Source organism: Heliangelus exortis, chromosome 25, assembly GCF_036169615.1.
Source record: "Heliangelus exortis chromosome 25, bHelExo1.hap1, whole genome shotgun sequence".
In the NCBI taxonomy this organism is placed as follows: domain Eukaryota; kingdom Metazoa; phylum Chordata; class Aves; order Apodiformes; family Trochilidae; genus Heliangelus; species Heliangelus exortis.
Window position 1 is genome coordinate 525850 of NC_092446.1, and position 26405 is coordinate 552254.

Genomic DNA, 26405 nt, shown 5'->3' on the forward strand with positions numbered 1-26405 from the left:
GCCGAGCCCCGAGCGGCCCGAGCGCCGAGCTGGGCCACGTGACCCCTCGCGCCGCCGCAGTGGGGTTCCCCGAGCGGAAGAGGCGGGGCCGGGCCTGGGGGCGGGGCCTGAGCCACCGCCTGACCGGACCGGACCGGACCGGACCGGACTAGACGGAACCGGACCGGGCCTCTCCCTCCGGCCTTGCCGCAGCTGCTCCGCAAGGCAGAGCCTTTCCCTCCCGGGGCCCGCTGCCCAGCCGGCTTTCCGTCAGCCCCAGCCTCCCCGCGGCGGCCTGCGCGCTGCCCGCGGGCCCTTGCCCCGTACCCCCCAGCAGCACGGAGAGGACCCCGGCGGGCGGTGTGTGAGGGAGAGGCCGGGCAGAGCCGGGCCCATCGCTCACCCAGCAGCCCCAGCCCTCGGGCCGCTGAATTCTGCCGGCTCCAGAGTCAAACCAGAGAGAGGGCCGCGGTTTCTCTCAAAAGCTCGCAGTACCTCAGAATGCTTACAAATACCACACCAAAACCTCAGGAACATTCTCAGCTTTTTATTTACTGGAACAGCCGAGCAACAAGCATAAGCTTTGACAGCAGCTCATCTGAGGAGGCAGATCCCCTGATGATCAAGGTGACTTAAAACTTCTCCTTTTCTGCACATTTTACTACTTGTTCAGAGGGCTCCATAAAAAACCCTGTGACAGCAGTTTGGGCTCCCACAAGCTGCTGTGAAAGGACCACAGTGACAATCCTGCTCCCAGAACCATGCACCTGCCCTTGTGACATGCCACCACCTGATCCCAGCTTGTTCAAACAGTGCTGAAAGGCTGCCAAAAAGAACTCTGGGTGCTGTCAGGCCATGGGCAACTTGTCTCACCCCACTGGGGCTCAGTTCCCAACTGTGAGACAGAGATAAGCAGCTCAAGAGTGCTCTGCACATATAGATTTGGGAGGGCTTTGGTCTGAACACTTTTTTTTTTTTTTCCTGCAGGGATAACTGCAAGTTTCTGAGCATGTGGCCCTTAGATATCCCACAGTCAAGTCAGAGTCATAATCAGAGTTGCCTCTGCAAATAATTAATGTTTACAACTCCATTTTGCCCAGAGGTGCACCAGAAGGTTCTCTATTTACTTAAATAAATGATAAGAACTGTTAATAAGAGGGAAATACTGGATGCCAGTGACATGCATCTGCAGTGAAATGCATCAGATCTCCCAGGTCATCTGCAACACACCTAAGCAGGGCAGTGACTCAGAGAGCAGGCATTTCTCCCAAGCAGAGCAGGACATAGAATCTGGGAGCTGAAGCAGTGCTCCACTCACCTGCCTGTCAAATGAATCATTTGAATTTCAACAATATTAAAATAACAGCCTGCATCTCCAAGGCAGCCAGCAGTGGATAAAATACAAGCATAGCACAACAATTTGTCTCTGCTCACACCACCTGAGGGAGGCTCTCTAGTTTACTTTTCATTAGCAAATAAACCACACAGAAACCTCCAAGAAACAGAACCCTACAGATCACAGCAAGAAGCCTGAGCTGCCCCTTCTGAGGTCTGTTTCACAGAACACTTCTAGGGTCCCCCCAGCAGCTGGTAGGCAGAACCAAGAGAGACAGGGCTGGTATTGCAGTGGTGAACACTGCAGAGCCTGGGAAAACACCATGTTTGGAGTCAGGAGTTGTTTGCCAAACAGCTTTCCAAACCTACCCAGTCTGGCTGTCATCATTACTGTTCAGGACAGCCTTTTCTTTAACAGGTGTAACAGCTGCATGCACACACATCTTCATTTTCCACCAGCCCCAGCTCCACTCAAAGAGCAAACATTTCCTTTTCTGGCTTGATTCAGAGAATTCAACCCATCCAGCTGACTGGTCTTGGAGAGACTCTGATCCTGATCAAGAGATACATTTTGTGCTGAAAGTAATGAAAGGGAGGCTTGAAAAAGCTGAGTAACAAACTGGTTTGTTGCTCCAGGAACATTTCTAGTGACCATATTCACTCTCCTGTTGCTGCCTTGACTACATGGGGAGCCAGTTTGGAATGTTGCTAGGGCAGGTTGGCAGGGATAACTGCAGTGTTCTGGACACCACTTCTGGTGACACCAGGGACACTTGTGTGGCTCACTGAAGTTTAACTGGAGCAGGGAAGTGCTAAGACTGAGCACTTTACACCACTAAGGATACCAAAGAATTGCTGGCTGAAGGTATTAATAGATAGAAAATGGATTAATAGAGTTAGAAGCACTTAATTTTCTAGATTTCTTCAAGTACCATTTTTTAAGCATACCTTAATACGTAGTATTTGTAAAGCTTCTCATAATGAGCTGCTCCTTGTCAATGAGGCTCTACAGACATAGAAGGAAGAATCCTTGCAGCTCTCAGATTCCCCCTTCTCACTCTTTTCATCACATTCCAACCCCATTATTTACTTCAGCTGCAGGCAGCTCACGGCCTCTGCAGATTGAAGCATTCCAGCAGTATCTTTTGTCACAAGGAATAGATAAGTCACTACAAAAAATGGCTACAAAACAAACACACCAAGGGACAACACTGACTGGGTGTGGTGTGAAGACCCCACATATAAAAAATAAATAAATGGGAAACAAATAGTTCCAATTTCCTCCCTGTCCTCTAATAAGAGGTAAAGAAAGTAGAGCCCCACAGCTGAGGTCCTCTCTTCTGAAGACCTGGAGCAGGGTGGGATGCAGCAGCAAGACCTCCAGAATCACTGTCAATTGCACTGGGAAGCATCACACACAATTTTTCAGGACGCTTCTCCCCTTCTAAAGAAATCTTCTACCAGCTTGTCAAATGCCTGTGGGGAAAACTGCTTTAGCACATTTAAAGGAGTGAGTAGGTACTGCTCTGCAAGTCCAGTTGGAAAGTGTTCATCATGCACAGGGGCCTGGCTGGCAGCACTACCTCCTCCTGGGGCTCCTCGCTGTTCTCCACTCATCTCATCCTTGCCTGTGTGATGCCAAGTGCAGAAACCTGACTTGCAGGAGTTCTGTTGAGCAACCTGAACACCTGTGAGCCCTCCAGATTTCTCAGTATATTTCTCTGGGGACTCATAAACCACTCCTTGGGGCACTGAACGCTGAGCAGCTTTCTTCAAGAGACGTGGGGGTTCCCGCTCCTTCTTTTGGCTTGGCTTCTCCACAGACTTTTGCACAAACTTGGGGATTTTGAGGTCAGGAAGTGTCTGGGAAGCAGAACTTAAGTATTGCTCAAAGTAAGCTTGGCACACTTTACTCTTCAGGATTGGAATGACTGAGCAAGGTTTCAGCCACTTCACAAACTCGCAGAGTTCTGAAAACGATGAGTGATCCGAGTAGGGAATGGGGTGGATGTTGGGGTGGGTGACCCTCACAGGCCTGCCGGTAGGGAGGATGGCAATGGTGGGGTGCAGAGCGTTCCAGCTGACGAGGGTATCGCTGCGGATCTCGCCAACGTCCACAGCACGGATCCACCCGGCCCCCTCCTCGGTGGTGAACACGTCAGGCAGCTCCAGCAGCTTCATCTGCTCCAGGCGCCAGGGACTCACCACCACCCAGGTCCTGAACTCCAGCGCCAGGTCCACCAGCAGCGTCTCCTTCCCCAGGCTGTACACACCTGCCAGGAGAGTGCCAGCGGTGCACCAGGAAGGGGCAGGACGCCCTGCCGAGGGGAGCGGAGGGGAAGGCGAGGGCACCGCGGCGCAGAGGGCACTCACCAATGACAACGTGGTGCTGCGGGTGTGCGCGGATGACGCGGGCGGCCTGGCAGGTGGCGCGGTGCCGCGAGGGCAGGGCGCGGTGCGGGTGGCAGTGCGTGTTGTCCAAGTAGAGGCGGTCGATGTGGCGTCCCCGCAGCGCCGGCTCGCCCTGCATGGCGCTGGTGTAGCGAAAGTCCCCTGCCAGGAGACGAGGGGTCAGGGTGGGGCAGGGGGCGGGGGGACCTCGGGGGTTCTGCCCCGTACCTGTGTACAAGATGGTGCCAAAGGCACCCTCGAAGAGGAACATGACGGAGCCAGGGCAGTGGTTGGAGTCCAGCAGCGTCACCGTCACCTCCTCGCCCAGCACGTGGCTCTGACCCACCTCCAGCGGCCGGATCCAGTGCGATGGCACCTGCGAGGCCGGGCAGTGAGGGAAGGCCGGGCCGGGCCGGGCCGGAGAGCGAGGGGAGGCCGTGCCGGGCACACGTACCTGGAGGTGGCGGGGCAGCAGGCGGGCGGTGAGCGGCGAGCAGTAGAGCGGGCGGCACCAGGTGCTGGTCAGCCCCGCCGTGTGGTCCGAGTGCAGGTGCGACAGGAAGAAGAGGCGGGCGCCGTTGGCCCGCCGCACGCTCCAGCAGTCCACGGCGATGGGCGTACCGGGGATTACGGTCCCGCTCATGGCGCCGGGAACAGCGGGAGGGAGGAGCGGGGAGATGAGGAGCTGGGGGGGCGGAGGTGAGGCAGGGACCACACCGCCCCGCCACTTCCCGCCAAATCTGGCGAACGCCGTGACGCAAGAGCAGCGCGAGGGGCGGGGCGCGCACCGCGGGGCGGGGCCGAGCCGCTGCGGGGCCGGGGGGCGGGGTTCGGAGTTCGGTACCGTTCTGGGCCGCGCCTGAGCCGGGGCCGGGATTGGGGTCATGCCGTACCTGGGCGGCGAGGAGGCGGTGCGGGAGCTCCGCCGCGCTCTGGCCAACCCGCACGTGCAGGCGGACCGGCTGCGGTACCGCGCCGCCGTGCTGCGAGTCATCCGGTAAACGGGCGGGGGGCCTGGGGGGGGGGTAGCGGGGCCGGGCCGGACCGAACCCAATGGAACGGATCCGAGCCGTGTCTCCGCCGCAGGCACATGGCGCAGGGCGCGGACGTGTCGGGGCTGTTCCCGGAGATGGTGAAGGCCGGCGCAGCGGCCGATGTGGTGCAGAAGAAGTTGGTCTCGCTGTACGTGCGGGCGCAGGCCCCGAGGCAGCCCCAGCTGGCGCTGCTCGCTGTCAACTCCCTGCGCAAGGACTGCGCCCACCCCAGCCCCGCCGTGCGTGGGCTCGCCCTCCGCAGCATGTGCGGCCTCAGGTGGGACGGGGCGGGCTCCAGGGGGGCGGGGGCCGTGCCGCCGGGGTGGTCCCGGTCCCGCTGACGGTCGCCCGTGCCCGCAGGATGCCCGGCATCCAGGAGTACCTGCAGGAACCTCTCCTCAGCGGCCTGCGGGACAAAGCCTCCTACGTGCGGAGAGCGGCCGTGCTGGGATGTGCCAAGATGGTGAAGCTGCAGGGGGACTGCGAAGTGGGTGAGCTGGGGGGCTGACCCCGGACTGCCCCCTCCATGGTTCCCTCTCTGCCTCTGCCCGTCCCCAGGGCTCCTCTCCCCTGGTGGCTGTCTCCCCGTTCAAGCCGTGTCTTTCCTTCATGATACAGCCTTATACACAGTGGTTAAATTTTAGCGTATCAAGAGTATTTGACACAAGGACCTGTTTCTTTCCAGACGGTGCGTTGGTGAACGAGCTGTACAGTCTGCTTCGTGACCAGGATCCTATTGTAGTCGTGAATTGTCTGAGGGCCTTAGAAGAGATCTTGAAGAAGGAGGGAGGGGTTGTCATCAACAAACCTATTGCCCATCACCTCCTCAACAGGTTTGTTTTCTCTGACAATGCTGGGAGCCTCATTCTTGTTCTTGCATTGTGTATGCTCACAGAGCAGGTATTCCTGCATGATCTGGTAACAGAGGTGTTGCCAGTGTTTCTGTCTGTCTTAGAGCAGCAGCAACCGTGCACATGTCTGATACTGAATTAAGTCTATGCTTAAACTGGTCAATTCTCTGGAGATACAACTGCATGTGCAGTGCAGATCTTTGCTTCTTGACTTCTGCAGACTGTGTTTGTTCTTCTGGCAGGATGGCTGATCTGGATCAGTGGGGGCAGAGCGAGGTGCTTGCCTTCCTCCTGCGCTACAAACCCCGCAGTGAGGAGGAGCTCTTTGACATACTCAATCTCCTGGACAGCTACCTGAAAAGCAGCAGCCCCAGTGTTGTGATGGCAGCCACCAAGCTCTTCCTGGTGCTGGCCAGGGAGTACCCCCATGTGCAGGCAGATGTTTTGGTGAGAGTGAAGGGACCACTGCTGTCTGCCTGTACCTCAGAGAGCAGAGAGCTCTGCTTCACTGCGCTGTGCCACGTGCGTCAGATCCTCGGGAGCCTCCCTGGACACTTTAGCAGCCACTACAAGAAGTTCTTCTGTTCTTATTCAGAACCTCACTACATCAAATGCCAGAAGATGGAGGTGTTGTGTGAGCTGGTGAATGATGAGAACGTGCAGCAAGTGCTGGAGGAGCTGAAGGGCTATTGCACTGATGTGTCAGTAGAGCTTGCCCAAAGGGCAATCTTTGCCATAGGTAAGAGCTGTATCTTGCCTCAAGAGCAGCTGCAGCCTGAAACCTCCTGCTTGTTGCTTGGTTCTGACGGAGACAGAGTTAAGGTGATTTTAGTTTTGTTTTTGTAAGCTTTAAAATAGGTGAGTTTCTACAGTATTTTTAAGGAGAAAGCCACAGATGCTAAAAGGCATTTCTGTGAGAAAAACTTCAGACTCCTGAGGCATGGCTTCAGAGAAAGGAATGTGTACCCCTGGAGAGGGGAACCAGCTGGTTTGGCTACACTTTCAGAAATCATAATCAGGAAAAGAGAAACAGTTTCTGAAAAGTGAGTTTGTGATGAATAGTTGGGCTCATGGTTCCTATTTCACTCTGACCAAAGGTTGTTACGTCCTTTGACGTCTCTACAGGAAATATTGCTAGAACATACACTGAGCAGTGTGTGGGGATTCTGACAGAGCTTCTGGGGCTGCAGCAGGAACACATCACTTCAGGTAATCATCTGCAGGTTTTTTCAGATTGTTTTGGATTTCTGTTCCTCATATAGTAACAATCTGAATCAGTTGTTGCCAGGCTTCTCTTTTTGGCTTCTGCTGCCCCATGTCTAACTTCATATCATTGCTGTTTCTGACCTCTCTTTTTTAAATGATCTTTCTTTTAGTTCTGGAAAACACACACTTGCACTCAGCTGTTGGATTAGGTCTTAGAAGCTGCTGGTGTTTCTCTGAGTGGGCAGCAGAGCCTTTAATATGTTGACCTAGACTGCATGAGACTCATTTTGAACTGGTGTTAGTTTTAATTTGTCATTCTGGCCTTGTGTGTCTGAAGCATCATGAGTCACTGTCTTTGTAAAGGCTGGGAAATGTCCAGAAGAGAAATTGCTTTCTCGCAGCCAGAGGAACAATCTGAAGTTTCAGTGCTTTATTTTAGACTTGGTGTGATTTTGCTCTGACAGCTGCAGTGTCACAGGACTGAAGAATGGTATCTTGGATCATAGTTGCAAGCAGGGCACTGACCTCTATAGCCAAGACTTGCAAAATCTTGAGTGGTTTTTTTTTGTTTGTTTTTTTTTCTTTGATTTTATGAATCTTGGGGAATGCTGAGCATTTTGTTTCCTTGCAGCTGTAGTGCAGGCTTTTCGGGACCTGGTTTGGCTGTGCCCCCAATGCACAGAAGCAGTGTGTTGGGCACTGCCTGGCTGTGAGGATGCCATCCAGGACAGTGAGGTAAGGTGGCTTTGTGCCTGGGCTGGCAGCTGTGGAGGTTGGGTGGACAGTGACTGGCTTTCCTTTGGCTCACAACTAGTGGGCAAAGATTGGAAAAGACGTTTTCTTGCCTCTGTTTATTTCATGTCAGCACTCTCTGGTAGGCAGCACCTATGTTGTTTGTTTTTTTTTTCCTGTGGTTCCTTCAGGGCAAGCAAGCACTGATCTGGCTCCTGGGCACACATGGTGAAAAAGTACCAAATGCCCCCTATGTTTTAGAGGACTTTGTGGAGAACGTGAAATCGGAGATGTTCCCAGCAGTGAAGATGGAGCTGCTGACAGCACTGGTGCGACTCTTCCTGTCTCGTCCTGCTGAGTGTCAGGATATGCTGGGGAGGCTGCTCTATTACTGCATAGGTGGGTTTCCCTGCATTCTCCTTTACTGAAGCTGTAGTACAGGCTCTTTGAGACCTCTTTTGGCTGTGTTCCCAGTGCACGGATACCACGTGGCAGCATCCTTGGCTGTGAGGGGACGATGCAGGATGGCAAAGTGAGGTGGCTTTATGCCTTGGGATCCTCCTTGTCCCCAAGCTGTCTGGTTGATGAGTGTAACAGGCTTACACTGTATCCCTGGGAATCTCTTTTCTGTAACTAAGGGTTACTACTTTGGGGAAATCTGGATGACAGAATTCTCTCTAAATCATGTCTCCTCTCATTCCAGAGGAGGAGATGGATATGGCAGTACGAGACCGTGGGTTGTTCTACTATCGCCTTCTGCAGTCTGGTGTGGAGGAAGTGAAACGGGTCCTGTGTAGCCCCAAGTCTGACCCCACTCTGGGGCTCCTGGAAGACCAAACTGAACATCCTGTGAACACATGGGCTTCAGAGTTTAACACTCTTGCTCCAGTTTATGGCAAAGAACGCTGGGCACTTGTCACTGCTCACCAGCCAGCAGAGCCCTTTTACGCTTGTTCTCCTTGCACTGACTTGAGCAGCAGAGACACAGGTAACCTGCCTCACCTTCACTGGGGATCTGTTTTCCTCTTGTCAGTAGATGTTCTCATGTGGGTTCTTTGGAAGAAAATCACAGTGCTCTGAGAATGCTGTCCTAGTGTTCTATATTGTGTCTGGTGGCTGCAGAAGGCACTGTGGTTTCAGCCCTTCATCTGATGGCTCCATAAGATGTTGCTGGTGAATCTGGGAGCAGCACCTTACATACTGCATCTCACATGTTTGTGGTTTTATTTTAGAGTCACTGATACCTGAAGGAAATACAGAAGTCCTCAAGGTTCATCCTGATACGGGCAGCCTGACCTTAATTCCCGATGTTTACCTGGCTGCAGAACAGTTTGAGAAGACCTGGCTGAGCTTGGACATGAGCTGCCATCTCTCTCTGCCCTGGTGTGGGACTGTTGATCCAGATACCATACAGACAGCTCTACATGTCGTCCACATCCAGACTATTGCTATGAGTAAAGCTGGTGTCCAGCCATGGAAAGCTTATCTCAGTGCTCAGGATGACACAGGTTGCCTCTTCCTGACAGAGCTCTTGTTGGAGTTGGCCAGTTCAGAGATGCAGGTTTCAGTGAAGCAGAGCGAGGCAAAACCTGAGGCTCTGCAAACCTTTATTTCAGTGTTGAGGACAGTCATAGGGGCAGTTGCTGGGCTGGAGTCCTGATTGTTCCCTGCTTCCAAGAAGATGCTTGCTCTGGGCATGGGAAAAGTTTATTTCTTTGGCTTCGTTTGCCATATGTGATGCTGATTTTGTGATTTTAAGATGCAGGGGTGTTAGCAGCCCTTTCCTGGGTTTAAGCAAACCTGTGTGGTGTGGAGATAGCTGCAGCTGGCAGGTATGGGACTGCTGCAGCTGGTGGATGGGGCAGGTTGGGTGGTCTTTCCTGCTTCTGGGCTGGGGAAGGGACAAAGTAAAGCATTTGTGAGCCCACTGCTTCTGGTGTGAGTCACAGAAGTGGTGGTGCCTATGGTGATTGTCACAAGCCACTAATGTGTCTGAGGGTACCAGAAATGATCAAAATTCAGGATGTGTTTTGGACGGTTCTTTTCATGAGAATTCTAAATAATTCAAAAAACAGTTCAGATACTAGGAATCTGGAGTGCTGTGTCAGAGATGGGTGGGCTGGGTAATTTGGCTCGTTAGAAACAGTATGTTTCTTTTTCAACAGAAAGAAGTATATTTTCTAGTTGAGATGTGTTACTGTAACGATGAATTGCCCTCTGAATTGTGATGTGTTTGTGCAGCTCTGTAGCCTGTGGCCCATGGCCAGTGTCCTTGGTTCTTACATCCACAATGGAGGAATTGCTGTTTAGATAATTAACTTAGGAGGTATATTAACATTTTGCTGATACTGTTTTTTACCATTTGTTACTTTGTAGGTAGACTGGGTATGTAAAGGTTTGTTCCCTGTGTAGTACTTGTGTGCAGTAATGTCATCCTGTCCTCACAGGACAGTGCAGGACATGGTGCAGTGCTATGTGACTAAATTTTCAGTTTTTAAAGTTATACTCTGGCCAGTCTCGGGACATGTTTTTTGAAGAGTGTGTCAACAGCACTCCATCTGCTCTGTTGAAAGTTACAAAGGGTTGGACTTTGCACAGTGTCATGAAGAGTGTCCTTGTCACAGCCATGTTTTACACAGTGGCAAAACCCTGAAGAAGATTCCTTGGCTTGAGGTTCAGGTATACAGGTTCTGCAAGAGGCCTTTAGGGCACTCCAAGGAGTGGCTTTGTTAACCCAGTTCTGTAAGATTTCCTGTAGTTTTAAAATTCCTTTAATGACTGTATTGTACTTTTAAATTGCACTGTGCCTTCTATGGACTTCACTGAAACACAGGTAAACAACTGGCTTTAGATTTTATTGGTGATTTTGCTAATAAAATGTAAATAATTCCTGGCTGTTTTCTGGCATACTTGTTCATTCAACTCTGAAGTCCATGGGATGGAGTCATTCTGTGACTAGTGTGGATATGGAGAGAACAAGTCCAGCTCCTGCCTCTGTATCAGATGGGGCTTTTCTTAGGTGTCCCTGAAGCAAGGCTCTAAGGAAAAATTGTGCAACAATTTATTAGTCTTATGCCACAGTACTGTAACAGCTCCACTAGCTACAGGTGAATTTAAAGGTAGATGAGAAGTCAGCTGTAGCAGGGCTCCTATTTACAGTTTCCAGCATCTTTATGCATGTGTTGTATTTGTGTCCTTATGGAGCACTGGCATTATGCAGTTTTCAGAAAAAAAAAAAAATAGTTGATACTCATTTACTCTTCTGTGGCTAGACCAAGTCCAGTCTTTGTCTGGGATGGGACTTGGAGCTTTTAGGCTTTTATCCAGACACCTTTCTTGATGAATGAACAGGTCAACAGACTGGTAATGTGTAACTTTCTATTGATCATAACAGGAATGGCTTTTTGTGAAAGTAAACCACACCCAGAACTTGAACAATGGCAGTTGAGGCAGCAAGTTGAGGCATGTTACGTTGTCCCAGGGAGGAGCCAGGGTCATACTCTTCCCAGAAGTGTAGTTCTGGGAAAAGGAAGCCGAAATATGGAGGCAAATATATGTAAAAATGTAAATGTATGTAAAATGGATGTAAATACCATCAGCTGCAGTTGTGTCTCTGCCTGCTCTGCAATGGTGAAACACGCTGCAGCCTTTGAGGAGCAGACCAGATGCGTTGTGGAAGCCTTTTTGTGTGACCTCCTAGGCAAAAATGTGACTCAGTGTTGAAACCTGGAGACCGACTGGGGAGGTAGGGCCTTGTGGGGGAGGAGAAAATGGTTGGTTTGCTGCAGATGACAGAGTATCATTCTAACTGGACACTTGAAGGGTTGTTGTGTTGCCTGCAGCGTGGGCTTGCAAGGCTTCCAGGCTCTCTCTGATGTGCTGGGGGATGCAGGCAGGATGCTGCTGTCCCATCGATGCTGCTGTGTCCCTGCTGGCAGGAGAGGGATGTGAGATCTTTTCCAGCTTCTCTGACCTTCCCTCCTTGCTTCTGGCAGTGCGGGAAGAAGGAGCTGCCAGAAACCTGGAGGGGTAAAGGAGAGGCCTTAGGGAGGCCCTTGGAGAAAGAGGAGTGGGGATGAACTGAGGCTTGAGCATGAAGGGAGGAAAGAGACCTGAACAAACCCACGGTACAGAGCCCCTTGCTCCCTGCCCATCAATGAACACTTAGGTGGCTGTGTGGTAGTTCTAAAGGAATTAATTTTTACATGTCCTAGTAAGTCATGTCAGACGCCTTCCCTGCATTCACCTCCTGAGCCCCTGAGGGACCTTTTTGTTTGTTTTCAGGAGAACTTGGACAATGGAGAGAAAGGGCTATACTACTTTCCAGAAGGCAATTTAAGCAGTAGGAAGGCTGTTGTGGTTCTTCAGGAGACTGCAAGTAGAATGCTACACATAAACAATATGTAAAGAGATTCTGTATCACTACAACCAAAAATTAATAATTTTTTTGTTTTTCTTCCTGTGTTTCTCTTTAATTTAGCCATAAAAGTGGGCTTCATTCTTACTCAAGGTTTCTAGCTTGGTGCTTATTGCTGCAGACTCATCAGGTGAATATTTGTTTTAAAACAGATTTTTATTAGTTATTTTAAAGATCTCTCTATTCCTCTCAGGTGGCTCAAAGGCTCCCTTTTTTTCAAAATTGAAATTTGACATTATTTTAAACCAAGAGTGATAGCTCTTCCAGAGTGCTCAGCAGCCCCTTGCCTCTAGCAACTGGATTCAGAAATCTTGTAGCTATTCTGTACCTCATCTGCAAAGACCGAAGGAGAACCTGAAGTATTAAAGCATCTGAAGTATTCTCTCAAAAGGCTTTGCAGATAATGCGGAAAACAGGCTAAATGTGAAGGGGAACTATGGATTTTACTTGCTGTTTTAGGGACTCTTCTAGTGTTGTTATTTGACCATGATGTCTGTTACGTACTAATTTCCTTTAAGACTTGTGATGCAGTCAGTAAACCACAGCCTGCAGCCAGCACTACCCAGGCTGGTGCTTTCTGCTCAGCACTTGACATGCCCGTTCCCAGGTTTGGAAGGACAGTCGTGCTCAGGCTCTGGCAACATGGACCAAAGGGAGATTCTGCTTCAAAACCTGGAAAGGGCCCAAGCCAAGAAGCTAAACCGAGAAGAGTTCGCAGACGAGTTTTTGGTAAGTTCACTTCAGGCATGGCTCTGTGTTTCAGTTGATTTTAAAAGGGAACCACTCAGTCACTTCTCAAACAGGGAGATGATTTGCATGTGACAAGATGGTTTTCTATGAATTTTACAGCAGAAAGAGATGCAGGAGTTAAGTGGGGTAAAAGCAATGTAAAGACAGAAGAGTAAATTAACAGTTTGCATTCAAAGTAAAACTGTTTGCTTTTTAAATGACTAGCCAAGTGCTTCCTGTTTTCTGCTTGGCAAATGCACTTGTCAAGATGCAGTTTCACTTCGCCTGATGATAAAACTGGGAGTATCGTGAGGAACATGGAGCCACTGCCCCTTGTCCCCATTGCAAGCTGTTAAATTGTGACCCATGTGTTCCTGTCAGTGATCTCGTTCCTGTCAGGGACCTTCGTAGCTTTTAATTTTTTTCATTTTAATAGAGACTCCTACCCTGCCCTGGTACCACCAGCAGCAGAGCAGAGCTTTCTGGCATATCTTTATATGTTTGGGTGGCAGGGCTGAGCCTTAGATCACAGTTCATGGTCTCACAGTTAATGGTGATGTGTGGCAGTGGCTGCTGCTCTATCAGCAGGAGGAAGGTTGCTCCAGCAGGCTGGCTGGGCTGTTCTGACCAGCAAAGGCATTGCACAGCTGTAGCATGTACAAGGGTAAAACTGGTACATCTGTGAGATATGAGATGTTTCAAACACCAGAATAACCACTGGCCCTCAGCCCCCTGGAGAAGGGTGGCACCAGGCAGAGGTCTCTGGGGAATGTGCAGGGGTTATGGAGTCCCCATGAGGTCCATCACTGCTTTGCTGTGCCAGTGAAAACTGGCACTTCAAACCCTTGGGAAAAGCTTAGTGTTGGTTTCCAAGTGTCTGGGCTGGAGGGAAGTGATAAATCAGAGTCTGCAGTGACAGTCTGTTGTTCCATGGAACAAAGCACTGTCACCAGCTGCTGAATTTCCCCCTCCTGCTGCTGTGAGGCAGTGGGAAGCACGGGCTAGTTCTAGCAGCCAAATGTAAGGTTAATTTGCTGCCCAAAATAGCAGGTGGGAGTGGTCAGGGCTGTGTTTCCTCTCATACTAGGAAGAGATCTTCCCAGGATGGCCTGAGTCACTGGCCACGTTTACAAGTGCAGAAGCCTTAACACTGAGGGCTTGCATTGCCAGACTTCATAGGAATGTTTCATGCTATTTATCCATCCTAGTGCTTCCCCTCTATGTGAACAAGGGTTTGTTCATGCAAATTGTGGTGGTGTTACTGTAAATGACAGGTTTTTTTCCTTTGCCTTTCTATTTTATCCATGTATGTAGCTACTTTGCTGTGATTACTTGTGTTCCTTTAAGTGTCTTTAGCATTCTGTTGGAGTGACAGGTGGGAGCATCAAAGGGAGAAGCATCAATTAATTTATCTGTCTTTTCTGATATGATTTGTCAAAGGTGGTTTAACTCCTCTTATCTGGGTGCCATTTATATTGAGAATGATTTCCCTATGCCTCACTTATTTGTGAGGATGATGTTGTATGTGCTGTACCAATGCATCATTTCACTTCAGAAGCCTACGTGCCCCAGCCTCATGTGGGCATTGCCTCAGCACACACTTTCCATTCCTCAGAAACCTGTGCTGGGGTTCTTCTCTAGAGGTGGCTTCTGCCTCTATTCCTGTTCTGAGTACCTTGAGAAAAACCACCAGGGAAAGAATTAATGGTGCAGACTGTGCTTTGCAGTAGTGAACCTGACCCCAAGAGACTGCACATACTCTCTAGTAGCATATTATATGCTGCACATCTGATGTCATTTGTTCCATTCCTTTCTCACAGAAGCTGAAAAGGCAGTCAACAAAGTACAAGTTGGATAAAATCTACCCTGCAGCAGCATCTGAGCAAACAGAGAACATAAAGAAGAACAGATACAAGGACATCCTTCCCTGTAGGTTGGAAATGGAAAATGTTTCTATTCATCCTTTTTCCTTCTAGCTCGAGTCTGTTCCCATCTCCCAGTCCCTGCCTGGACTCTTCCCTGCCTGTGAGGGTTGGCCTTGAATTTTGCTGTTCAGATTTCAGCCTCGATCTTTGACTGTTGCAGTGCATTCTCTGAAAGACTCTGGCATGTACTTTCTACTTCTGTTCAGTAGGAAATATGTCCTCTAATGATTATGGGTAGCATTGTAACTCCTTGTTTTCAAAGGCCTTGTAGAGAATGGCTTTGGACAAAGCAGTCTCCATGATGTACAAAGCAGACTACAGGCAAAAATTGTTGTGGCTTTTCCTGGCTTGATGAAGGAATCTCCAAAGAACAGCCTGTCCTAGGATCAGAGCAGACTGTCCCTTTTATCCCTTCTATATGGAAAAAAAAAGTAATCTAAACCCTCAGACCTCATTAAGCCTGTAAGACAGAGTGCAAGGTGATTTTAGACTTGGCTTGCTCTGTGGTCAGAGACTGGCACTGCACTGGGGCAGTGGCAGCATCTGCAGCTCCTGCCTGAGCCCTCACCACTGCTCTGAAAGTGAGGTTACTTTGGTGCTCTTCTGTGGGCAATGGCATCTCTGTGTGAGGCCAGGGGCAGGAGGAGGCATTTTCTGCTTGCACAGCCACGTATCTGCAATGGGGTGAGCTCTCTGATCCCCATGCTCTTCCAAAGCACCTTGTGCTGTAGTTTGAGGAACTCATCTCCTGTGAAAGACCAACAGTAACTTCTGCTGCTTCTGCTTTTGTGCCTGCAGTCGACCACAGCAGAGTGGAGTTGTCCCTGATCACATCAGATGCAGATTCTCATTACATCAATGCCAACTTCATCAAGGTATTGCTTCTTTCATGGTGTTTTGCAGTGCATAGGTGTTTGCAACAGCTACTGGGGCTGCCAGGTTGATTTGTGCCAGGAGGAGAAGGTCCTGTGGCTGTGCTGAATGAAGGGACTGTGGGCTGTGCTCCAGGACAGCTGCTGTGGAGGAGACTGGGTGTCCATCCAGTGAGCCCTTCAAAAAAGCCCCTTGCAGCACAGAAGCACCAGGGCAAGGGACACATTCGTGTTGGGGTGGGTAGTGGAACAGTTTGCGGCTCACAGCCCTGACTTCCTTGGTGGTGTCACTGCCTTTGGTGGGTGACAGTGGTGCAAAACTGCCTGCAACCAGAATCATCTTGGTCTAAACCCAGAGTGGAGGCAGGAAACCTCACACTGCAGCATGGCTCAGACTCATGGTGAGTGACAGGGCAGGGAGTGCAGGCCAGCTCCCTGCATGCTGTGTTCACAGCCCCTCTCTGATAGACAGATAGAAGATTTCCTTTGTTCTCTTCTTAGTGACCAAAGGCTCTGTGCCATCCGCAGAGGAACAGACCTTCACAAGTGAATCACAATTCTCTCCTTGGCCAACAGCCACAGATGTGCCATAAACACTGCAGAGTTCCCAAATACACTGCAGGAACTGATGGTCTCTGGGAGCAGATCCCACCACAAGCCCAGCTTCCTGGCTTGGGTCTCCCTTTGGGAGGCTGGCACAACGTTGATTTTTGTTCTGTAATTTAGGTGCCTAAAAATTCACTATATAAAAGCCATTCTAAATCCTTAATGGGGTCACTGAGTAGAAGTAAGATTCAGAAAAAGGAATGAATTAATTATTGATAGTGAGCTATGCAAAGATGTCTCCATGTCTGATTTGACTGTTCTAGGGTGTCTATGGGCCAAGAGCATACATTGCAACCCAGGGTCCTCTCCCCACTACTGTCATTGACTTCTGGAGGATGATTTGGGAGTATGAAGTCCTGGTAAGGTTCTTTTTTTTAAAAAAAAAAAGTTGTGCAGCCAGCCAGAAGTCCTTTTTGACTAAGCAGACAGAGGGAGGCTCAGAATTTTACTCCAGATGTTGCATGTGCCCTGTATCCTTCCTGTGAGCCTCCTCCACACCTGTGCTGAGACAGGAGTTTGCTCCTGTCCCTCTCAGCTTTTGGGTTCCAAGTGGGAAGAGTCCTTGTGCCTGGGCTGTGGATGATCCCCAGTGACTTGGGATCTGTGGAAGAGAACCCACAGAACTTCCTCATTGCTGATCAGTACCCACAAGTGATGAGTTTGATTTTTCTGCCTGGATAAGAATCTTGTGTTCAGACTTCTCTAACAAACCTTCTTTCTGCAGATTGTGGTCATGGCTTGCATGGAGTTTGAAATGGGAAAGGTGAGTAACGTGTCAGAGATGGCCTCTGCTGTGACAGTGCCAGGGCAGGGTGAAGAGATGCAGACTGCACTTACATCTTGTTTGGGGCAGTGAATTTCTGTTTCATACAAGCTGTTTCCTGAGGCTGCAGATTCTTCCAGTAGTGCAGCTAGCCCCTTTGGAAGTGAAAAACAGGGAAGCTGGAGCTGACCAGTAGCCTCCCCCCAGCAACAGCTTTGTCCTAAAGAGTGAGACAGGAGATGGTGCATGTGGTGAATAACCAAACATGTTCTGCTTCTTACAACAGAAGAAGTGTGAGCGATACTGGGCAGAGGTGGATGGCTCTCCCCTGCAGTGTGGCCCTTTTTCCATTGCCTGTGTGAGTACAGCTGCTGGGAGCACAAGGTCACATCATGTGCATACTGGAAACTCCTGTCACCCACAGAAAATGTGACTCTAACTTCCTGTTCTGCAGGAAGCTGAAGAGAAGAAAAAGAAGGAATATGTGATTAGGACTTTAAAGGTGACCCTGAATGAGGTAAGTAGGAGATGTCAAGGCAGGGAACTCACCTTGGATAGCTTTATTATGTGAATAATATATTAAAATATGGCACACTTTGTGCAGAAAGTTTTATGCTGCTCAGCCTGCTAGTTTAGATTTGTCAGTTAAATTAATTAGCTCAAACCTCAGTTTCTGAAGCTGTAAGTCAGTTGTGGCAAATTAATACCTGGATAAGTGAGGGCAACAGGTAATGTCAAGAATGCCATACAATGGCAACACTTCTTCTGTAGCAAGAATAGCTGCAAGTTGCACCTCTAACCTCTGCCTACCCATGCAGACAGGAGTGGGAGGTGTCTGCAGCACTGGCTGCCCTGTGCCAGCATCCCAGCACCCATGGGAGCTGCAGCAGAATTCCTGGACCTGCCAGTGCTCTTTTCTTGCAGGAAACCCGCACCATCCACCAGTTTCACTACAAAAACTGGCCAGACCATGATGTCCCCTCATCCATTGACCCCATCCTGGAGCTCATCAGTGAGATTCGCTGCTACCAGCCAGAGGACAACGTCCCAGTCTGCATCCACTGCAGGTGGGTGAGATGGTGGGGAAGGGCTCAGCCCCGGCCCCCATGCTCTCACCTCTCAAGCAACACTGGGGAGGGCAGCCAGGATCCTCTCCTAGGAAGTCCTAAGGCAAAGGACTGTCCTCTGAAGACAGCCAGCATGGGCCAGGGGAGGGAATGGAGAGAGGCAGCAGCAGGCCAGAGATGGAATGTACAGTGCAGAGACCACCATCACCAGGCACATCCAGGGTGGGCCCTGCTGGGGTGGGGGACACTGCCACGGGGCTGTCCTGTGGGTCTGCATCTTATGTGGTCAGACAGGAGGGTCCCAGCAGGCTGCAGATCCTGATACTTTCAATAAGTATCCCCGTGGGGAAATTCAGTGTGCCCACCCTCAGACCTCTGCCATCAACCTGCTGTGACTGTCGTTGCAGTGCTGGCTGTGGGAGAACAGGCGTCCTCTGTGCAATCGACTACACCCAGAAGCTGCTGAGGGACGGAGTGAGTGTCAGCCCAGCCTGGCCCCCCTGCAGCCACCCTGCATCTCCACCTCTCCCTGCCTGCTCTCACCCTGCACTCTCCCTTTCCCCCTCCACACACAGCTGTATTTCAGATGACAGCCATGGACAGGGAGTCCCCACAGCCTGGCAAGAGGACAGTGGCGGCCAGACCCCTGGCACCCTGTTCTCACTGTGGCTGTTCCTGCAGGCTCTGCCCCATTCAGGCACTGTTGCTGTTGCTCCCTCCCCATTCCGATGCAATCAGCACCTGATGCTTGCACTGATGGGCAGGATTCCTCCTCCCATCACTCCCTCGAGCAGGTCCTTCAGATCAGGGAGCTTGGCTCTGCATGGGCCCGAAGTCTGCAGTACTTTGCTGTCCGTATCTGTCACTTCATGCTTAAGAAACAGAAACTCAGCATTTCCGAACTAACTGCTTGCTCTCCTCTGACTCTTTGATCAAAATATATGTGCAGCATTCCCTGGCCTTGTGGCAGGCTGCTGGGACCTGAAGAAGCAGCTGCTTCTGTACCACAGCCACCTTGAATCCATCAGTCTGGGAAATCGGTGTCTCATCTGATGTGCTATTCACACACATATATGCTACCAATGCTGTTATAAAAAAGGGATTTTCTGCAGAGTGCAAAGCAGGAGGGAGGAGGCAAACTAGTTCATAATAAAAAACAGCACTTTAAGGAGCTCCTTTGTTAAAAATTCTTGCAATTGCAGCCTTGAATTTTGGACACTGCTCTAAACTGTCATGAGTTGGAAGCTGCTTAGAATTAGACCTGTCTGTAATTTTTATCTCCTGTATTTTCTCTTTCAAGATTGTTCCAGTGAACTTCAGCATTTTCAGTGTGATCCAGGAAATGCGCACACAAAGACCTTCCATTGTGCAGACCAAGGTACATCTGGGACATTTCACCAACTGGTATGCTCTCCATACTGGGACCTCAGTGTTTTGCAGTAAGGAAACACAGAGTGGTTGTGCTGCTGGGAACCGGGCTGTGCTGATCTTCTGCAAAGTTCCTTTTCTGAACAAAAGAATGATTTTCAGAAAGGAATTTGGAAGCTGATCATTTCCTTGTAGACAGCTGGAATAGCTTAGTTCTTTCAGTCTGATTTACCAAACACTTACGCTGTGAAACGGGACTGTCCAAGAAATAAAGTGGGAACTCTTCTTGGCTGAGGTAGACTGAAGAGGAAGCTCAATGCAGAACAACATTGTTCATGCACTCAAAAACATCCCACAGGCTTTAGTCTGAACACTTTGAAAACTGTGGCTTTAACCTCTTCTGAGAATTTACCCTACCAGTGGACTGGGAAGTGGCAGCTTCCCTCAGGAGCCTGATTTGGGTAGCAGGTGAACATTTCCTAGTACTGCAGGTGCTGTCTCTCATGGTTGTTTTATTTGTCTGGAATGCAGGAGCAGTATGAGCTGGTTTATGATGCAGTGATCGAGCTCTTTAAAAGGCAGATTAAAGCCCTCGATGCCCAGGAAGATTTTGCTGCTTCACAGGTAAAAGAGCTGGAACTCTAGTGAGGTAATTGGCATTGAAGCCTGACTGTGGGAGACAGCAGGATAAAATACCTTGTAAAAAAACAGGGCAAAGTTTTTCAAATCTGTTACACCTCTGAGGAAGAACAATGTGGTCTTGGTATGAAGTTGCATATAAACAGGAACATCCAGAGCATTAATGGTTAAACTTTTTTTTGCTCATGCTGTACTTCTGTGTCTGCTGGCACAAACCTTAACATTCCTGTGTAGCTGTTCACAATCTGGTTGAAGTAAATGCATTGCCATTCTTAGGTAAAGGCTGAAAGATTGTTGTTAGCTTATTTTGTCAGAAGCTCTCATATAAAGAATTGGGAATAAGACTCCATGATGGGTCTCGTGTCCCAGTTTTGCCATAGGATTTGCAGGATGTTTGAGAGCTGAATGAGAAAAGAGCTGGAAAGAGCCTCTTTCTATGTGCTGTGGACAGTCTGTAAGTAAAGGAGATGCAAGACAAGGTTGACACAGATGTATAAAATGGTTCAAGCCTGTATGTGGTTTTGTAGCTCCTGGCCAAACCTCCAGCCTGCCTAAACCTCACTGCCCTCTGCAAGCACGTTGCAGAGCATGGGGGTGGTTGCAGGAAGTATCACAGATAAAACCAGTGCTCAACTTGCCAGGCTGAATGCCCACAGGGGTCCCGAAGGCAGAGTCATCTGTGCAGGCTGTTTCACAGGTGTTTGGAAGAGCTGGGTGGTTTTACAGCTTGATGTACTCTCATTTAAAAAAGGTGCTGAGAGAAATTTCTGTTGAGGAGGTTCTGTCCTCAGATTTCAGCTCCAAGTTTGTGTTTTCAAGTTGGTGTTTGTCATTTCCAAACTGCATTAGTAATTACAAGTAGCTGGCACAAATTCCAAGTCCTGAAATAGTGTGTTGGTGTTCTTTGCATTCTTCCTCATTCTTGTTTTCTAACCTTCTCTTTTACTAGGTACAAACAAGGCACCCTGTAGCCAAGCCACTTCTGACTCCAGAGGAAGATATTTGCTCTCTGAGATTACTAACCTGGTAAGGCCATAGCCTCCTCTGATCTCCATTTAATGGTGTTAAAATGGAGCAATGCTGTTAGACCTTGTTATCAGTCTACTGATGGCTTCAACTTCACATCACTATGTTTTATTACAGCTCAGATCAAGAGGAGCAGGATCAACGTCTTCCTCTGGTGGTACAAAGCAAAGCACACCTACCACCTGCCCGAGCAGCAGAGGACAGCTCTGGACGTGGTGTCCCCCCCATCAGACAGGCCATCTCCTTTGCCACGCTGAACTTCATCAGCTGCAGGAGGGTGGCTGAGCAGCAGGGTGCTGGGGAGCCTCGGCAGAAATGCTGCAGCTTGGGGTTCAGCAGTGTCTCTTCTGAGCAGCTGCATCTGCACCTGCAGCTGAAGGCAGCAGCAGGCAGGAGGGGGCCTGGTGGCAGAGCTCCTCTGACAAAGGCTGTGTCCACCCCCTTTGTGCTGGGGCAGTGGGCAGAAAACTGGGAACGGGATGAGAGGGATGCAAAACCTGCTTTGAATTCACAGTTGCCAGACTCCTGCTACTCCAGGTCCCAGGTGGGGCAGAAGCAGGGTGGATTTTCTCCTGCTGATCGCTGTCATTCAAGCCGACACCTGGAGGGCCCCCCAAGCCGCAGGATTTGTGGGCGATGTCCTTACCCAAACTGCTGCTCAGCAGAAGACCCCTACTTCTCTTCACTCCCCTCAGATGACCTCATGTCCCCAGTGTCTGCTGAGTGCTTTGCAGAGGGGCAGGACGTGCTCCTCCCTGCCCACACTGTCAGTGCCAGCTCCTCACCACCGAGGCTCGTGTCCCACTGCACTCCACTGCTGGTGGACCCAAGGATGTCCTCCCCAAGTAAGTGGTGCTGGTGTCCCAGTAAGACTGAGAGAACCAGGCCTTCAACATTAGTGTTTGCCCAGAGCTGTAGGCTTAAAACTACCACCCACCTTATGAAGGTGGAATTATTCCTTGGTCTGATCAGTCCTGGCCCAGTCAGACATTTCCCGTTGTCCACAGTTTTGGCATTTGCTCGGCTCAGACACTTCAGCATTCAGTGTCACAGAAATGTGCTTGTTATTGAGATGCTAGAGGTGCTCAGAAAGTTCTGTGAGTTGCCACACCAGCTGAGCAGCTGTGGCTGTGTGTTGGGGGTTGGCTTGCCATTTTCCTCTCTGCAATGGGAATTCTGCTGCTGACCCTGCTGGAACTCTGTCCTTTGGAACACATGGCTGGTGGCAGGTGAATTGGTACTTGGGACTCTTTGGATTTTTAATGACAGTTTAGAGGTCTGTGGTTCTCCTGCTGTGTCATGTTGTACTGTGCAGGTTAATCTGTCCATGTTTCCCCAATTAGCCACCCTGTCACAGACAGATGATGATGATGATGATGATGATCCTCCACCCCTGCCCAAGCGAACCCCCGAGTCCTTTATCGTGGCCAGTGAATCTGGTAAGTGCAGAGCAGGGACTGAGAAGCCCTCTGAGGGCTCTTCCTGTCTTTGTGTGCTACCACAGCATCCAGCAGTGCCTTTGTTCTGTATGCCTGGGATGAGAAGTGACCTCTCATGTTCATCTGCTTCCAGGACAGTTTCCTCTGGACACTTCTGATTTTCAGCTTCCATCCAGAAATGCAAATACTGGGACCTCTTTGGAGTGGAGTGGTGAGTCTCACTCAAAGGTGTTTAACGACTTGGCGAGCCTGAGACCATGTAGGGTAAGTAAATGGCTTTTTAGCTCTTCTCCAGCACTGTCACTATTGTTTTCTTTTGTGAGAAAGACCCCAGTTTTTGCATTGTGTACTTTCCATAGATTTCAGGGTGGGCTCAGTCAGGCTCCTCCTTATCAGCATCTGCTTCATTCCAATTTTTTTTATATTTGGGAGGCTCTTATGTCCCACACTAGGTAGCAAAGATATCATCCCTCCTTTAGAGAAGGGTAACAACAATGGGAATTTAGTGGTCTGCTGAAGTTCACACCACCCTGTAGAACAGGCAGGACCCAAAAAAAAAATCAGGAATTTCTTGATCATCCCCTCATTAAAGTCTAGCTTTGTAAAGTGAAACAATAAGGTGTGAGTCTATCTTCCATGATGTGAGCATGGAGGTGTGTGTGGGAGGATGTTTGCACATAACATCATTTCCTTGTCTTTGGCTTGCTTGTGTGCAAGGTAACAACATTTGGTTATGGGAATTTGAAATGCTTTCCTTGTTTTTTTGTTTCCAGAGTGTGAAGCCTTGGAACCCACAAGCAGGTATAAGTTTAATGCTGGCATACACTGTCTTTGGAAATAAGGTCTGCTTTTTTCTGAATCTGCTTTACCATATTTAGTAACTGTCTTTAGGATCCGTGCTCAGCCCATTGGACATTTTGTGTCGCGATACAGCAACAATGCTTTTGCTGCAACCAAATAGTTCTAAACAGGAATAGACAGTTCTGCAGCCAAATGAACCGATAGTTTTGTATTTCCGAGTCAGCTCCTGACTCACCCTGCATGTGATGATGCTCCTTGCAGCCTCCTCAGCCTAAGGCTTGCCATATCTTTTTGCTGCTTGTTGTGTTTTCTGTGAGGTGATTGACATTTGTTGGTTAGAGTGCTGTGGACTTCTCAGTGAACTGATGGGCATATATGTTTAAATATAGATTTAAAGCTAGGTAACCAACTCTTTTATCTTTTCTTTCCTAGAGACAACCCAGGATCACTCTAACTCTCCTCCCCCACTTCCTAAAAGAACCCCAGAATCATTTGTTCTTGCTGATGCAGCAAGTGAGTGATCACTTATTTTCTCAGCACATAATTGAGATTTTATACTTACACCTAAAAGGGAAGGTGGCTGAGGAGGCTGTGCACCCCCTTGTTCAAAGCATTAACAACAGTAATGCGTCAGGACTCAACTGCAGGAGAGTTCAGCAGGTATAAAGAAGGAAAATGCAACTGGACTACCTGCTGGAAATTTCTAGTACTGCTGCATTAGAGGAAATGAAATGCAGCAACAAGGCACTTAGAAAAAATGAGGAGAATTCCTGACTGACCACTGAAAATATTCTGATGTCTGATCCCAGGTCTAGAGCCTGCTGCAAGAAATTCTACGAGTCTCCCTGGATCGGAGAGCAATGCTTCTGAAGTATCACTAAAAGAACATATGAAATGCTTCAGAAGAAGTAAGGTAAAAGAATCAAGACTAAAACAAAGCTATTGAAAAGAGAAGGGGTGAGAAGGAGAAATTATTCTAGCTACAGATATTGCTACTTTCTCACTGCTAATCTTGTGAAAATGGCCTGCTTTGAGACTGCTCATATTTGGAGCAAGTAGACAAGACTAATAAAAATACTGTGATGTAGAGCTGCAAACAACCCCCTGTCTGCACTTGGCATTTGGGTTGGCTAGAAAAAAAAACAAGAGACAAAGTGAGTGGCAGAGTCCTGTGTTTCAACCTGAGCTGCTAGGCACATTAGATGTGATACATGTACAGTTATCAGTGGATTGCCTTTACCACAGTAACTGATCTACTGCTTGATACATTTTTTGCCATTTTTTTGCAATATGTATCTTTTCTCTCTCTCTTTTTTTTGGTCCCCTACAGAGCTTGAAAATACTGAAAAATGTGCGAAAGAGTAAGTAGTCTTCCAGGCTAATGTGCATCTTCCTGGTGGATTTAAGAAAGCATATAAAGAAATATGTGGGACTGTATTGTCAAGCACCTGAACATCTGCCTGATGTGGAGAAGGGCAGAGCCTGCTGGGCTCCATCGCTCCTGGGCAGCAGGAGCTGTGTCACGAGTACCACAGGGTGCTGTGCTGCCCTTTGGGTACCTTGGGGACAGCTCCAGTGCACCCAAAGTACCAATTCTCAGGTCATTCAGACAGGTCCTGTGCTGGGATGTGTTTTCCCACAGGCGTATCAGGGTCCAGGGAGTTACCACAGCGACTGCTTCACTCTCATTTTTATTTCCAGGCATCTGTAATGCATCTTCACTGACAAAACCAGCGGAGTCTGCCCCATCGAACTATCTGAGGTCTTTCTTTAACTTTGGTATGTTTTTGTCTTTGTGTTTTGGAGTAGGAAGTTCCTGTTTTTTCATGCTCTAAATGCAGGTAACCAGGCTGACTGCTAACAAACTGCAAATACTATAAAAAATGCTTATTATTTTTTACACATTTACAACTTTATTCACAAACTGTTTAAAGAGAAGGTAAGGGTAGAAAACCACAATCTCTGAGACCTACTCTGACAAATGTTGCTCAGTGTGTGAATGTCTGAAGCATATATTTGCTGTGTCTGGAAGTCTTTATGTGGCCACAGCGGGAAACAAAGCTGCAGCACTGCCACCAGGCTGCTGCCTAATGATGTGTAATATGACAGAGCAGGAATAAGCCATTTTCCACTTTAAGTTTTTCTAGCAGAGAGTAGTTTTTTATTAGATCAGACATAAGACCCTATTACTTTGATATTCATGCTATAATGACAGTATTTGTGATAGACACATTGGTCGACTTTTTTTGCACCAGCTTTGTTTTACAGCTACAGCATGTTACCTCAAGTCTAGCCTATTTTGGCGTGGGGAAAGAACTGAAATGACAAATATTGTAAAATAGTGTATCATCTTAAGGGATTACAGAGTCAACATCTATAACATACAGAATTTGTTGCATTAAAATCCAGTAATTTCTTTTTAGGCTTTGCAAATCGATTTTCAAAACCTAAAGGACCAAGAAATCCGCCACCAGCATGGAATATTTAGATTTGTTGTGTAGATCTGGCGTTGCAGATGTGTGAATCCTTCTGATATGCCTTTAGTGCTCATCCCAGGAAGGTTTCCATCAAAACAAAAACATCAAATGCGGTTCCAAGATCCTTGCAGCTTCATCAACTAAAGTTTTCAGGCAAAGAATACAGAAGCACCAACAGCCTTTCACTTTTGGTTGATTTACAGCAGGATGGAAACCAGTAACAGCAACAGTGTTTATCCTGATTTGGGAGACTTTTGTGTTTTGGAGTGTATTCACTCTTAGAAAGATGGATTTGGGCTTTCTGGAACAAACCAATGTGAACTGCTGACCACCCGGCAGCAGCTGCTGGGAGGCTGGGGAGGCCAAGGAAGCCACCAGGGCCGGGAGGGCTGGGGATGGCACAGCCACGGTACAGGTGAAGCTTCAGTGCTGTGCAGGCCCACAGCACCAGAGACAGCTGTTCCGTGAGTGTTTACACGATTGGACTACAGAAGAATCGCATCTCAGATTCTAGGAATCATTTTTCATCAGTGAACGATAAATTTTATGACGTATGCGAAACGCCCTAAAAATAAAGCTAAACTATCCGCCTGCGCGCCCGGTGCTGTTGCCGCGGACGCTCCCGCCGCGGCGCTGCCGCCGCCCTGAGGTAACTCGCGCTTTTCCCTCAGCCCCGCGCGCCGCCCGGGCACGTGACCAACGCCTCGCACCGCCCGCCCGGTCCCGCCCCGCTCATGCGCCCTCGAGC

At 49.0% G+C, this 26405-nt stretch overlaps 3 protein-coding genes across 5 annotated transcripts; 2 read left to right on the forward strand and 1 right to left on the reverse strand.

The window, feature by feature from the left end:
- Window positions 1–2623: 2623 nt before the first annotated feature.
- Window positions 2624–4434, reverse strand: DCLRE1B (DNA cross-link repair 1B). Of its 2 annotated transcripts, XM_071768216.1 has the most exons (4): window positions 4160–4434; window positions 3934–4081; window positions 3688–3867; window positions 2624–3587 (listed from the first exon to the last, which is right to left on the reverse strand). In XM_071768216.1, the coding sequence occupies exons 1-4, from the start codon at window positions 4346–4348 to the stop codon at window positions 2740–2742; spliced, it is 1365 nt and encodes a 454-aa protein (XP_071624317.1). In that variant the 5' UTR covers window positions 4349–4434; the 3' UTR covers window positions 2624–2739. The 2 variants fall into 2 exon arrangements, with proteins under 2 accessions (XP_071624317.1, XP_071624316.1); XM_071768215.1 differs by having other exon boundaries at window positions 3688–4081.
- A 67-nt stretch (window positions 4435–4501) lies between these two features.
- AP4B1 (adaptor related protein complex 4 subunit beta 1) lies at window positions 4502–10421 on the forward strand. 2 transcript variants are annotated; one of them, XM_071768213.1, is made up of 10 exons: window positions 4502–4702; window positions 4792–5016; window positions 5100–5230; window positions 5425–5572; window positions 5833–6329; window positions 6716–6799; window positions 7428–7531; window positions 7720–7927; window positions 8232–8516; window positions 8761–10421. In XM_071768213.1, the coding sequence occupies exons 1-10, from the start codon at window positions 4590–4592 to the stop codon at window positions 9186–9188; spliced, it is 2223 nt and encodes a 740-aa protein (XP_071624314.1). In that variant the 5' UTR covers window positions 4502–4589; the 3' UTR covers window positions 9189–10421. The 2 variants fall into 2 exon arrangements, with proteins under 2 accessions (XP_071624314.1, XP_071624315.1); XM_071768214.1 differs by lacking the exon at window positions 4502–4702 and having other exon boundaries at window positions 4798–5016; window positions 5100–5226.
- A 1557-nt stretch (window positions 10422–11978) lies between these two features.
- On the forward strand, window positions 11979–26247 carry PTPN22 (protein tyrosine phosphatase non-receptor type 22). The gene is made up of 21 exons (XM_071768421.1): window positions 11979–12674; window positions 14495–14603; window positions 15398–15474; window positions 16341–16436; window positions 16802–16840; window positions 17127–17198; window positions 17295–17357; window positions 17765–17907; window positions 18315–18381; window positions 19208–19285; window positions 19807–19899; window positions 20864–20940; window positions 21058–21785; window positions 22284–22379; window positions 22513–22643; window positions 23153–23180; window positions 23613–23693; window positions 23990–24093; window positions 24511–24541; window positions 24882–24959; window positions 25604–26247. Exons 1-21 carry the CDS (start codon window positions 12471–12473, stop codon window positions 25666–25668), a joined length of 2460 nt encoding a protein of 819 aa, XP_071624522.1. The 5' UTR covers window positions 11979–12470; the 3' UTR covers window positions 25669–26247.
- Window positions 26248–26405: the final 158 nt, after the last annotated feature.

Coding starts and splice junctions, on each gene's coding strand:
- PTPN22 (XM_071768421.1), top strand. CDS start 12,471: ATGCAGTCAGTAAACCACAGCCTGCAGCCAGCACTACCCAGGCTGGTG. Junction 17,358..17,764: donor TAAAGGTGACCCTGAATGAG/GTAAGTAGGAGA, acceptor CTTTTCTTGCAG/GAAACCCGCACCATCCACCA. Junction 17,908..18,314: donor CCAGTCTGCATCCACTGCAG/GTGGGTGAGATG, acceptor CTGTCGTTGCAG/TGCTGGCTGTGGGAGAACAG.
- AP4B1 (XM_071768213.1), top strand. CDS start 4,590: ATGCCGTACCTGGGCGGCGAGGAGGCGGTGCGGGAGCTCCGCCGCGCT. Junction 5,573..5,832: donor GCCCATCACCTCCTCAACAG/GTTTGTTTTCTC, acceptor TTCTTCTGGCAG/GATGGCTGATCTGGATCAGT. Junction 6,800..7,427: donor GCAGGAACACATCACTTCAG/GTAATCATCTGC, acceptor GTTTCCTTGCAG/CTGTAGTGCAGGCTTTTCGG.
- DCLRE1B (XM_071768215.1), bottom strand. CDS start 4,348: ATGAGCGGGACCGTAATCCCCGGTACGCCCATCGCCGTGGACTGCTGG. Junction 4,082..4,159: donor TGCTGCCCCGCCACCTCCAG/GTACGTGTGCCC, acceptor CCGGCCTCGCAG/GTGCCATCGCACTGGATCCG. Junction 3,588..3,687: donor GCAGCACCACGTTGTCATTG/GTGAGTGCCCTC, acceptor CTCTCCTGGCAG/GTGTGTACAGCCTGGGGAAG.